This window comes from Capricornis sumatraensis, chromosome 4 (genome assembly GCF_032405125.1).
Source record: "Capricornis sumatraensis isolate serow.1 chromosome 4, serow.2, whole genome shotgun sequence".
NCBI lineage: Eukaryota > Metazoa > Chordata > Mammalia > Artiodactyla > Bovidae > Capricornis > Capricornis sumatraensis.
The window spans coordinates 86892598-86904962 of record NC_091072.1 but is presented as its reverse complement, the minus strand read 5'-3'; the positions used below and the strand labels follow the sequence as shown (position 1 = coordinate 86904962).

At 36.2% G+C, this 12365-nt stretch overlaps 1 protein-coding gene across 1 annotated transcript in view; it reads right to left on the bottom strand.

The window, feature by feature from the left end:
• The window catches only part of CPNE8 (copine 8), a 258480-nt gene that overhangs the window by 145561 nt on the left and 100554 nt on the right, over nucleotides 1-12365 (bottom strand). Inside the window, exon 6 of the mRNA XM_068969689.1 lies at nucleotides 838-914. Within this exon, the coding sequence (XP_068825790.1) occupies nucleotides 838-914 (77 nt within the window). The remainder of the gene's footprint in view (nucleotides 1-837; nucleotides 915-12365) is intronic.

Here is a 12365-nt window from a genome sequence, read left to right as displayed (position 1 = left end):
GACGCTTTAATCATTTCAATTTTTGATGTCAATGGTGAATAGATTTGATGGGTTTTGACATCATTATATTATGAGTTTGAGATTCTTAAAAGATTGGTGAAGATAGAGACTTCAAAACTCCCCAAATCTTTAGACACTGTGGTTCAGTCTGCAGTTGCCTTAGATCTTCCTAGATCTTTTGATGTTTAAAAACAGTTAACTGAATCCAAAACGTCAAAATTTAGGGATGGGAGAAGAAGGATGAAGAGGAGAGGAAAAGATTAGGGAGAATGTCTATAGTTCGTTTACTGTCTTATATGGAACTAGAGAAAATAGACCAGCCTATGCAATTAATCTGGAAATTAAACATTATTTCCATAACTGAAGGTGAATATGAAAAATATAATTCTCAGTGAACACCTTTTCTTAACATTTATACATTGCCTTCTTTTCAGACAAATTTTTCAGGAAAAATTATTATTAAAATCTCAATCACTAAACATGCATTTATTAAACACAAAAGGTGGTACTACATATACTCATTGGACCAAAGAAGTAAAATCTCTTCTTCAAAAAGTACTGTATCTAAGAAATAATATTAAAACCAAAAGGAAGACAACATGTTTTCTTGCTTAAATTTTCTCATTTCATTTTGTGAACATTTTGTAGCATGGCATATGACAGCCGAAATACAAATTATCCTTTACAAAAATGTCAAAATGATTTGTTGGAAGTAAAAAACTCAAGATTTTAAAACACAGTTTTGGTCTACAACCACATATTCATCAATTCCAAACTTTCAAAATAGAAAATGAAAAGTTAACATTTCATTGTCTAAAATTAAAAAAAAATACTTACACTATGGACTTTTCCAGGCGACTTCCCTGTGAACCAACAATCTCCCCCAATGTACAAAACACTTGTCCCAGAAAGTCCTAAAATAGATAAAAAGATTAAGGCTCTTAAGTTCCCAAACTGTCTTTACGTATTCTGTACATCATATCTGCATTGTTTTCATTGTTAAGATATTGAATTCTCTAACTTCCAATAATAAACAAAATGAGCTCAAAATACATGAATTTTAGCATATGATTGTCCCCTAAGTTTGCACAGCCTTCTGTTCTTTTAATCACTAAGTTAGTTTGTTATTATGAGTGTTCAGACATTGTATTTGCTTTCTTTCTCTTTTTTAAATTAAAGTAAAAATGGAAAACAAGTTCTAGGATTTGAATTCACAATTGACTTGACTTGAGATGTCCCTGAAATTACTAAACTTTTGTCTGAGAAGGCAAATCATAAACGCACAGGGCAGTGGTGGCTAACACTAACAGTGCTACTTACAGAAAAGCAGTGTGATAGCATGGCTACAACTAGGATCCAGAGTCACACTGCCAGATGCCTATTCCAGCACAACCACTGACCATTTATGAAATGGCAGTTATTGTGCTGTCCAGTTTCCTCAAATACGTAGTTGCCCCCTTATAGAGCTATTGTGAGTTCAATGAGTAATTATTGCATGAGATGATATTTGCAGATACTAAGTGCCTCCAAATGGGTTAAGTATAATATTAAGTCTTATTTTCAAGACTCAGAATAACCCTGCAAAATGAGAGGTTTGTTACTAATACTATTAATAAATTTCACATATAAAGAAACTAATCATCTAAGAGGTTTTCCTTCATGTTTTAAGCATCAATGAATAGCAGAGATAACACTAACCCAGATATTCTGATTCAAGACTGAAATTCTGCCTAAGGATTTAAATATCATAAATACAATGCAACTCCCCATGTTAATAAAATAAGGGTTCCAACACCATCCAGATATGTGAGTCAAGAAAACATAGAGGTGGTTCAGGGCGAGGCACATCATAGCCTGTGTATGATCCCAAGCTGCCTTAAAGGAGAAAGTGGGAGATCTGTCTAAACTGTACTGTGAACTGGCCTAGGAAAATCCCTAAGAAAGAATGAGAGCAAACAAAATGCTGTTTTAAGTTTTACTAAATAAAAATTTTAAATACCTAACAAGCCACAAAAGTAAAAACTGTGTTATTCACAGGAAGCTGCCCTAAATCTCTTGAGAGAAAAAAAGGCCACTGTAGACCAGGACAGTCAAGGGAATATTTTTCCAAAGTACATAATCCTACATGGCTCCTGGGATTCAGACTACGAATAGGAGAGAGTCGGAGCACTGCAGTCCTAGAGAATAAATCAGAATAACAGACAAGAGTACAATGAAAAAAAGGGCAGACCTTAAATAAAGGGCAGAAACAGAGATGAAAAACCAATATTGTGGTGAGCCCTCTTGGCCAAGCCTTTCCCCCCCAAAAAAGCCTCAGAATCAGAAGCAACTGGCAGCCTTTCAGTAACCTTTCCGCAAAGCAGGGACACCATTAGAACAATGGATTCACAAGATTACTCAGCTACCAATTTGCAGAAAGGACTGAGGAGTGAAGAAAAATCTGAAAGTCAGATCAATCAAGAGGCTACAGTAGTTAATAAGAAGCAAAGTGTTAAGTCTCAAGCTAAAGTTGTGGGAAACACTTGGGAAGTGTGCAGAAAAGTGTCAGGATTTGGTGTAAACTGTACTTGCACGTGGACCTCTCAAGTGGCAACAGGGGTAAAGAACCTGCCTGCCAATGCAGTGAGACATAAGAAACGAGGATTTGATCCCTGGGTTGGGAAGATTCCCTGGAGAAGGGAACGAGAACCCACTTCAATATTCTGGCCTGGAGAAGCCCACGGACAGAGGAGCCTGGAGGGCTACAGTCCAGTAGGTTGCAAAGAGTCAGACATGACTGAAGTGACTTACACACCGATACTTGTACATAGTTGGGGTAGGCAATGAAGAGGGAGAGAAAGAAAATAAATCTGGATTTGAATCTTGATTGCTGACAGAATATCAATACTTTCATTAAACTGCAAATCATTTTAAATTTTGCTTTCAAGTAAGTAAAATGTACTTCAGGTAAAGGCTTGACATATTTGAATTAAATATCCTTAAAAATAACATGTCTTTGCCAACTTCATAACAGGCTTTACAAATGTGTCTATGGATTTTTAAAAACAGACATAACTTTTTCTAAGTCACACTGTGCATGAGAGCTTGAAACTAAAGATTTGAAATGTCATTGGTCTTCTAGGTCAGCAGTAAAATATACATGAGGATTCTAGAACTGTTTTCTAAGGATATTAATATTGATGGGCAGCTGCTCATTCTGCGTATTAAATGGATTTGGTCAATAAAAGAACAAGTCTCACTAAAAGCTGTTCACTGCTGTAGTAACTCGAGAAAACAGAACAGATATATTGAACACTCCATATTAGAGTCCACATATATTAGCATAGAACACATGCTAATGTGTTCTATCATCATAACTGAACTAAAAGGAAATAAAAATAATAAAATCAATAAAATGAGCATCAAAAAGATGTAGTGTGCATGGAAACATTTTATTGCTACTGCAATAAAATAGCTACTGCTACTGCAATCTCTGCCCCTAAATATTATGGTACTTATGTAATTGTTTTACATCTGCCTATGTTCGTATAGTCATGATATGCATACAACCCATGTGCTATTCATAATGCAAAAATCAGCACATAATATTTAATATTTGTCAACTACTCCTTGTGTTGGAAAAAGCTCTACTGAATCCATTTTTCAGTCAGTGTCAGTGAATGTTTAATTTTAAAGAGTCTGTATGTTGTTTTCTGTTTCTCAAGGGCCCTCTGTTCCTTATCAGTTCCTGGAAAACAGGAACGAGCAGAGCTGCACGCAGTTCTCAGGACTGAGGTCATGAGACGAAAAGCATACGTGGGTTCCTTTCAGTAACTTTTTACTTTTCTGTAAAACTACTTAATTATGTTCCTATTTCTCAAGACATGGATTGTCTTCTGGCCCTGTGATGATTGTTATTCCCCTAGTTACTGTTGTCATGGCCGTGTGACAATTGTTATTCCCTTAGTCAATGTAGTTATGCGTCTGGTTTTGGTGTTTTTGCTCAAATTTATTTTTTGTCTAAAGCTTCCTTGTATAACAATATATACGCACATGCTGCCACGAGTAAAGCACCCTTGTTTCACTCGAGACTTGGGTCCCCCGTGTCCTTCTTTTCATCGCTTTCTTTTCCTCGACTCCAGTCCCCAGGTCCCGGTCTGTAAAGACCACAAGTCAGCTCAATGGTCTACATTTCCTATGCATTTTACACAATACTAGTAATTCATTCAGGCAGTTCAGTTTAGCATCACAGTCGTGTCTGACTCTTTGGGACCCCATCACTAAAACCAGAGCTTGCTCAAATTCATATTCATCGAGTCAGTGATGCCATCCAACCATTTATCCTCTGTTGACCCCCTTTCCCCCTACCTTCAATCTTTCCCAGCATCAGGGTATTTCCCAGTGAATCAGTTCTTCCCATCAGGTGGCCAAAGTATTGGAGTTTCAACTTCAGCATCAGTCTTTCCAATGAATATTTAGGAATGATTTCCTTTAGGATGGACTGGTTGGATCTCCTTGCAGTCCAAGGAATTCTCAATAAGAGTCTTTGCCAACACTACAGTTCAAAACCATCAATTCTTAAACACTCAGCTTTCTTTATACTCCAATTCTCACATCCATACATGACTACTGGAAAAATCATAGCCTTGACTAGACGAACCTTTGTCGGCAAAGTAATGTCTCAGCTTTTTAATATGCTCTCTAGGTTGGTCATAGCTTTTCTTACAAGGAGCAAACGTCTTTTAATTTCATGGCTGCAGTCACCATCTGAGGTGATTTTGGAGCTCCCCCAAGAGAGTCTCTCACTGTTTCCATTGTTTTCCCATCTGTTTGTCGTGAAGTTATGGGACCAGATGCCATGATCTTCATTTTCTGAATATTTCATTTTAAGCCAAATTTTTTACTTTCCTCTTTCACTTTCATGAAGAGGCTCTTTAGTTCTTCTTTGCTTTTTTGCCATCTGCATATCTGAGGTTATTGAAATTTCTTCTGGCCATCTTGACTATAGCCTGTAATTCATGCAGCCCCACATTTTGCATGATGTACTCTGCATGTAAGTTAAATAAACAGGGTGAAAATGTACAGCCTTGACGTATTCCTTTCCCAATTTTAAACCTGTCCATTGTTCCATATCCAGTTCTAACTGTTGCTCCTTGAACCGCATACATTTTCTCAGGGGGCAGGTAAAATGGCCTGGTATTCCCATCTCTCGAAGAATTTTCCAGTTTGCTGTGATCCACATAGTCAAAGGGTTTGGCACAGTCAATAAAGCAGAAGTAGATATTTTTCTAGCACTTCCCTTGTAGCTCAGTTGGTAGAGAATCTGCCTGCAGTACAGGAGACCTGGATTCAATCCCTGGGTTGGGAAGATCTTCTGGAGAAGGAAATGGCAACCCACTCTAGTATCCTTGCCTGGAAAATCTCATGGAGAGAGGAGCCTGGTGGGTTGCAGTCCATGGGTTGGCAAAGAGTCGGGTATGACTGAGTGACTAACATATAACACTTACATATTTTTCTGGAACTCTCTTGCTTTTTTGATGATCCAGTGGATGTTGGCAATTTCACTTCTGGTTCCTCTGCCTTTTCTAAATCCAGCTTGAACATCTGGAATTTCACAGTTCATGTACTGCTGAAGTCTAGTTGGAGAATTTTGAGCATTACTTTGCTAGAATGTGAGATGAGTGCAATTATGTGGTAGTTTGAACATTCTTTGACATTGCCTTTCTTTGGGACTGGAATGAAAACTGACCTTTCCAGTCCTGTGGCCACTGATGGGTTTTCCAAAGTTGCTGGCATATTGAGTGCAGCATTTTCAAAGCATCATTGTTTAGGATTTGAAATAGCTCAACTGGAATTCCATCACCTCCACTAGCTTTGTTCCTAGTGATGCTTTCTAAGGCCCACTTGACTTTGCATTCCGGGATGTCTGGCTCTAGGTGAGTGATCACACCATCATGTTATGTAGGTCATGAGGATCTTTTTTGTATAGTTCTTCTGTGTATTCTTGCCACCTCTTCTTAATATTTTCTGCTTCTATTAGGTCCATACCATTTCTGTCCTTCATTGTGCTCCCCTTTGCATGAAATGTTCCCTTGGTATCTCTAATTTTCTTGAAGAGATCTCTAGTCTTTCCCATTCTATTGTTTTCCTCTATTTCTTTTCATTGATCACTGAGGAAGGCTTTCTTATCTCTCCTTGCTATTCTTTGGAACTCTGCATTCAAATGGGTATATCTTTCCTTTTCTCCCTTGCCTTTTGCTTCTCTTTTTTCAGCTATTTGTAAGGCCTCCTCTGACAATCGTTTTGCCTTTTTGCAGTTCTTTTTCTTGAGGATCGTCTGGATCACTGCCTCCTGTACAATGTCACAAACCTTTGTCTATAGTTCTTCAGGCACTGTCTATTAGATCAAATCTCTTGAATCTGTTTTTCACTTTCATTGTATAATTGTAAGGGATTAGATTTAGGTCATACCTGAATGGTCTAATGGTTTTCCCTAGTTTCTTCAATTTAAATCTGAATTTTGCAATAAGGAGTTCATCATCTTAGCCACAGTCAGATCCTAGTCTTGTTTTTGCTGAATGTATAGAGCTTCTCCAACTTTGGCTGCCAAGAATATAATCAATCTAATTTAGGTATTGACAATCTGGTGATGTTCATGTGAAGAGTCTCTTGTGTTATTGGAAGAGGATCTTTGCTATGACTGGTGTGTTCTCTTGGTAAAACTCTGTTAGCCTTTGCCCTGCTTCATTTTGTACTCTAAGGACAAATTTGCCTGTTACTCCAGGTATCTCTTGACTTCCTTCTTTTGCATTCTAGTCCCCTATGATGAAAAGGACAACTTTTTGGGGGTGTAAGTTCTAGAAGGTCTTGTAAGTCTTCACAGAACTCTTCAACTTCAGCTTCTTCAGCTTTAACGGTTGGGGCATATACTTGGATTACTGTGATACTGAATGGTTTGCCTTGGAAACAGAGATCATTCTGTCATTCTTGAGACTGCACCCAAGTACTGCATTTTAGACTCTTTTCTTGACTCTGAGGGCTACTCCATTTCTTTTAAGGGATTCTTGCCCACAGTAGTAGATATAATGGGTAGTAGATATAATGAACTCTAAGTAAGTAGTAGTACATTAGTGTCCCTTAATGGATATTCTTAGATATTTGCTCTGTATTTAGACAGAGAAATATAGACTAGCTAAAATAGAAACTGCTTTATTGTTTCTTATTATAGTGTTGCATTTCAGTTGATGAGCCACTATAATTAGATCATAATAGAATTTCCAGTAATAAATCCAAGTACTTTACTAGAACTCTTACTAACACATAGACCGAATTCACTTTAGAGTGGCTGCTGCTGCTGCTAAGTTGCTTCAGTCTTGTCCAACTCTGTGCGACCCCATAGACAGCAGCCCACCAGGCTCCCCCGTCCCTGGGATTCTTCAGGCAAGAACACTGGAGTGGGTTGCCATTTCCTTCTCCAGTGCATAAAAGTGAAAAATGAAAGTGAAATCACTCAGTTGTGTTCAACTCCTAGCGACCCCATGGACTGCAGCCTACCAGCCTCCTCCATCCATGGGATTTGCCAGGCAAGAGTACTGGAGTGGGTTTCCATTGCCTTGCAATTGAGAATGCTTCAAATAATTTCAACATATTAACTATAAAACTTTTGAAAAACTGACCAGGAGGTCAACAAATACCTGTTAAATGTATTCAGGCTAAATAATATACAGATAGAACTTAATTTACAGGCTAAATAATATACAGATATAACTTAATTTTGAAGTCTGTTGAAATGTCTATAAACCATATTGAACAAACCTAGACCACCTGTGTTTGCATTTTGACTGAAAGATTTATTAAAGCCTTTACCTTCAGTATTCTAATCTATAAAATAAACTTTATAAATAATATTTACAAATTAAATTGTTGGGAGATCTAAGTTAGATAACATATTCAAAACACTTAGAATAAATACCTGGAACATAGTAAGTGTTTAATAAAAATATGCCTCCTCTCTCTTCCCCTACTTTCCTGGAATTAAAGAATATTAGTATATACTCTAAACTTTCCACTAGCCACTAGATCATAGTACTGGAGATATTATAAATATCTGAATAAAATAATATATTTTCTTTCCCAAACTGCTTTACATTCTTGGTCAGTACAAATGCTCATTTTGAGCATCATTATAAAATCCAAAAATGTCTTCTCTTACATGTTAAAGAAATGAAGACAGCCTCAGAGACCTCTGAGATAGCACTAAGAGTCCAACATTCAAATCATAGGAGTCCCAGAAAAAGAAGGCAAAAGGAAAGGGCATGAGAAAATAGGTGAGGAGATTATAGTAGAAAACTTCCCTAAAATGGGAGGGAAATAGCCACCCAAGTCCAGGAAGCCCAGAGAGTCCCATCCATGATAAACCAAAGGAGAAATATTCCAAAAAACATGTTAATCGAACTAAGAAAAATTAAACACAAAGAACAAATATTAAAAGTAGCAAGGAAAAACAACAAATGACATACAAGGGCATTTTTATAATGCTAACAGCTGATCTTTCAACAGAAACTCTGCAGGCAAGAAGGGAATGGCAGGATATATTTAAAGTGATGAAAGAAAAAAAATGTACAACCAAGATTATTTTATTAAGCAAGGATCTCATTCAGATTTGGAAGAGAAATCAAATGTTTTACAGACAATCAAAATCTAAGAGAATTCAACACCACCACACCAGCTTTTTAATAAATGCTAAAGGAATGTCTCTAGACAAGAAAGACAGGAAAGGCCTATAAAAAACAAACTCAAAACAATAAATTAAATGTTCACAGGATCATACTTATAAATGATTACCTTAAATGTAAATGGCCTAGATGCTCCAACCCAAAGACACAGATTGGCTGAATGGTACAAAAGGGAGATCCCTATATATGTGGTCTTCAAGAGAACATCTTAAACCTAAGGACACATACAGCCTGAAAGTGAGAAGCTGGAAAGATACTCCATGCAAACAGAGATTGAAAGAAAGCAGGAGTAGCAATATTCATATTAGATAAAATAGACTTTAAAACAAAGACTGTTACAAGAGACAAAGGACACTATATAATGATCAAGGGATCATTCCAAGAAGACCTAAAAATTATAAGTATACATGCACCCAACATAGGAGCACCTCAATATGTAAGGCATATGCTAACAACTATTAAAGAGGAAATTGACAGTAACACAATAATAGTGGGAGACGGTAACACCACAGTCACATCAGTGGACAAATCATCCAGACAGAAAATTAGTAAGGAAACACAAGCTATAAATGATACATAGGGCAAGTTGGACCTAACTGATATCTATTAGCATTTCAACCTCCCAAAATAGATTTCACTTTTTTCTCAGATGCACATGGAATATTCTCTAGGATAGATCACATCCTGGGCCACAAATCAGGCCTTGGTAAATTTCTAAAAATTGAAATAATTTCAAGTATCTTTTCTGATCACAGCTTTGTAAGATTAGATAGCAATTATAGAAAAAAAAAACTATGAAAAACGCAAGCACATGGAGGCTAAACAATACACTTACAAAGAACCAACAGATCACTGAAGAATCAAAAAGGAAATGAAAATATGGCTAAAAACAAATGACAAAGACATAACAACTTAAAATCTATGGAGCGCAGGAAAAGTAGTGCTAAGAGGGAAGTTTATAGCAATACAATTCTACATCAAGAAGCAAGAGACATCAAATATATGTAACACTACACCTAAAGCAACTAGAAAAAGAAGAACAACAAAACAAACACAAAAACAACAAATCAAAACAAACAACAACAACAAAACAAAAACAACACCAACAAAACCCCAAAGTTAGTAGAAGGAAAGAAATCATAAAGATCATAGCAAAAGAAAGGCAAAAGAAATGAAGGAGACTATAGCAAAGCTCAATAAAACTAAAAGTTGGTTCTTCAAGAAGATAAACAAAATTATAAAACTGTTAGCCAGACTCATCAACAAAAAAGGGAAGAAGACACAAACCAATAAAATTACAAATGGAAAAGAAATTACAACAGACAACACAGAAACACAAAGGCCCATGAGACTACCATGAGCAACGACATGCCAATAAAACTGGACAACCTGAAAGAAATCAACAAATTCTTAGAAATGTATAACCTCAAAATTGAATCAGAAAGAAAAGGAAAATATGAACAGACCAATCACAAGCACAGAAATCAAAACTATAATAAAAAAATCTTCCAACAAACAAAGCCCAGGGCAAGATGGCTACATGGGCTTCCCAGGCAGCACTAGTGGTAAAGAATCTGCCTGCCAATGTAAGAGATATAAGAGACAAGGGTTTGAGCCCTGGGTCATGAAGATCCCCTGGAGGACAGCATGGTGACCCACTCAAGTATTCTAGCCTAGTGAATCTGATGGACAGAGGAGCCTGGCAGGCTGCAGTCCATGTGGTTGCAAAGAGTTGGACACGACTGAAGCAACTTGGCACACATGTGGATGACTACATAGGCAAATTCTAGCAAAAGCTTAGAGAAGAGTTAACACCTGTCCTAGTCAAACTCTTCCAGGAAATCACAGAGGAAGGAAAACACATGAACTCATTCTATACCCTGGTATCATAATAATACCAAAACCAGAAAAAGATGTCACAAAATAAGAAAATTATAGGCTAATATCACAGATGAACATAGGTATAAAAATTCTCAACAAAATTCTAGCAAACAGAATCCAACAACACATTAAAAAGATCATACATTATGATTAAGTGGGTGTTATACCAGGGATACAAGGATTCTTCAATATCCACAAATCAATCAAAGTGATACACCATACTAACAGATTCAAAGATAAAACCATATGATTATCTCAACAAATGCAGAGAAAGACTTTGACAAAATTCAGTATAATTTATGATAAAAACAATTCAGAAAGTAGGCAAAGAAGAAACAACTCAACATAGTAAAGGCCATACACAACAAACCCACAAAAAACATTAGACTCAATGGTGAAAAACTGAAAGCATTTCCTCTAAAATCAGGAACAAGATAAGGGTGCCCACTCTCACCACTATTATTCAAAATAGTTTTGGAAGTCCAAGCTACAACAATCATAGGAGAAAAAGGAATTAAATGAATCAAGATTGGAAAAGAAGAAGTAAAACTCTGCAGAAAACATGAATATCTACAAAGAAAACCCTAAAGATGCCACCAGAAAAATACTAGAGTTGATCAATGAATATAGTAAACTTGCAGTATATAATATTAATATACAGAAATCCTTTTGCATTCCTACACACTAACAATGAAAAATCAGAAAGAGAAATTAAGAAAACTATCCTATTTACCACAGCAACAAAAAGATAAAATACTTAGGTATAAATTTATTTAAATAGACAAAACACCTGTAGGCAAAAAACTGTAAGATGCTGATGGAGGAAATCAGAAATATCACAAACAGATGGAGAAGATATACCATGTTCTTGGACTGGAGGAATCAACATAATGAAAACAACTATACTACCAAAAGCAATCCTCATACACAGTGCAATCCCTATCAAACTACCAAAGGCATTTTTTGAAAAACTAGAAAAAACAATTTCACAATTTGTATGAAAACACAAAAGATACTTAATAGCCAAAGCAATCTTGAGAAAGAAGAATGAAACTGGAGGAATCAACCTTCCTGACTTAAGACTATATTACAAAGCTACAGTCCTCAAGACAGTATAGTACTGGCACAAAAATAGAAATATAGACTAATAGAGCAAGATAGAAAGCCCAGAGATAAACCCATGCACTTATGCATACTTTATCTTTAAAAAAGGAGGCAAAAAGTGTATAATAGAGAAAACATACTCTCTTTAAGAAGCAGTGCTGGGGAAACTGGTCAGCTACTTTTAAAGGAATGAAATTAGAACACTTTCTAACACCATACACAAAAATACAGTCAAAATGCATTAAAGACCCAAACAGAAGATGAGAAACTATAAAACTCTTAGAGGAAAACATAGGAAGAACACTCTCTGATATAAATCACAACAAGATCTTTTATAATCCACCTCCTAGAGTAATGGAAATACAAAAATAAACATGGGACCTAATTAAATCTAAGAGCTTTTGCACAACAAATTAAACTATACATAAAGTGAAAAGACAACCCTTGAGTGGGAGAAAATAACAAACAAAATAAATGACAATGCAGTTCAGCAGCTCAATATTAGAAAAACAAACAACCCAATCAAAAAGTAGACAGAACACATAAACAGCCATTTCTCCAAGGAGACATGCAGATGGCTAATAAACACATGAAAAGATGCTAAATATTGCTTATTATTGGAGAAATACAAATCAAAACTATAATGAAGAAACATCTCACATGGGT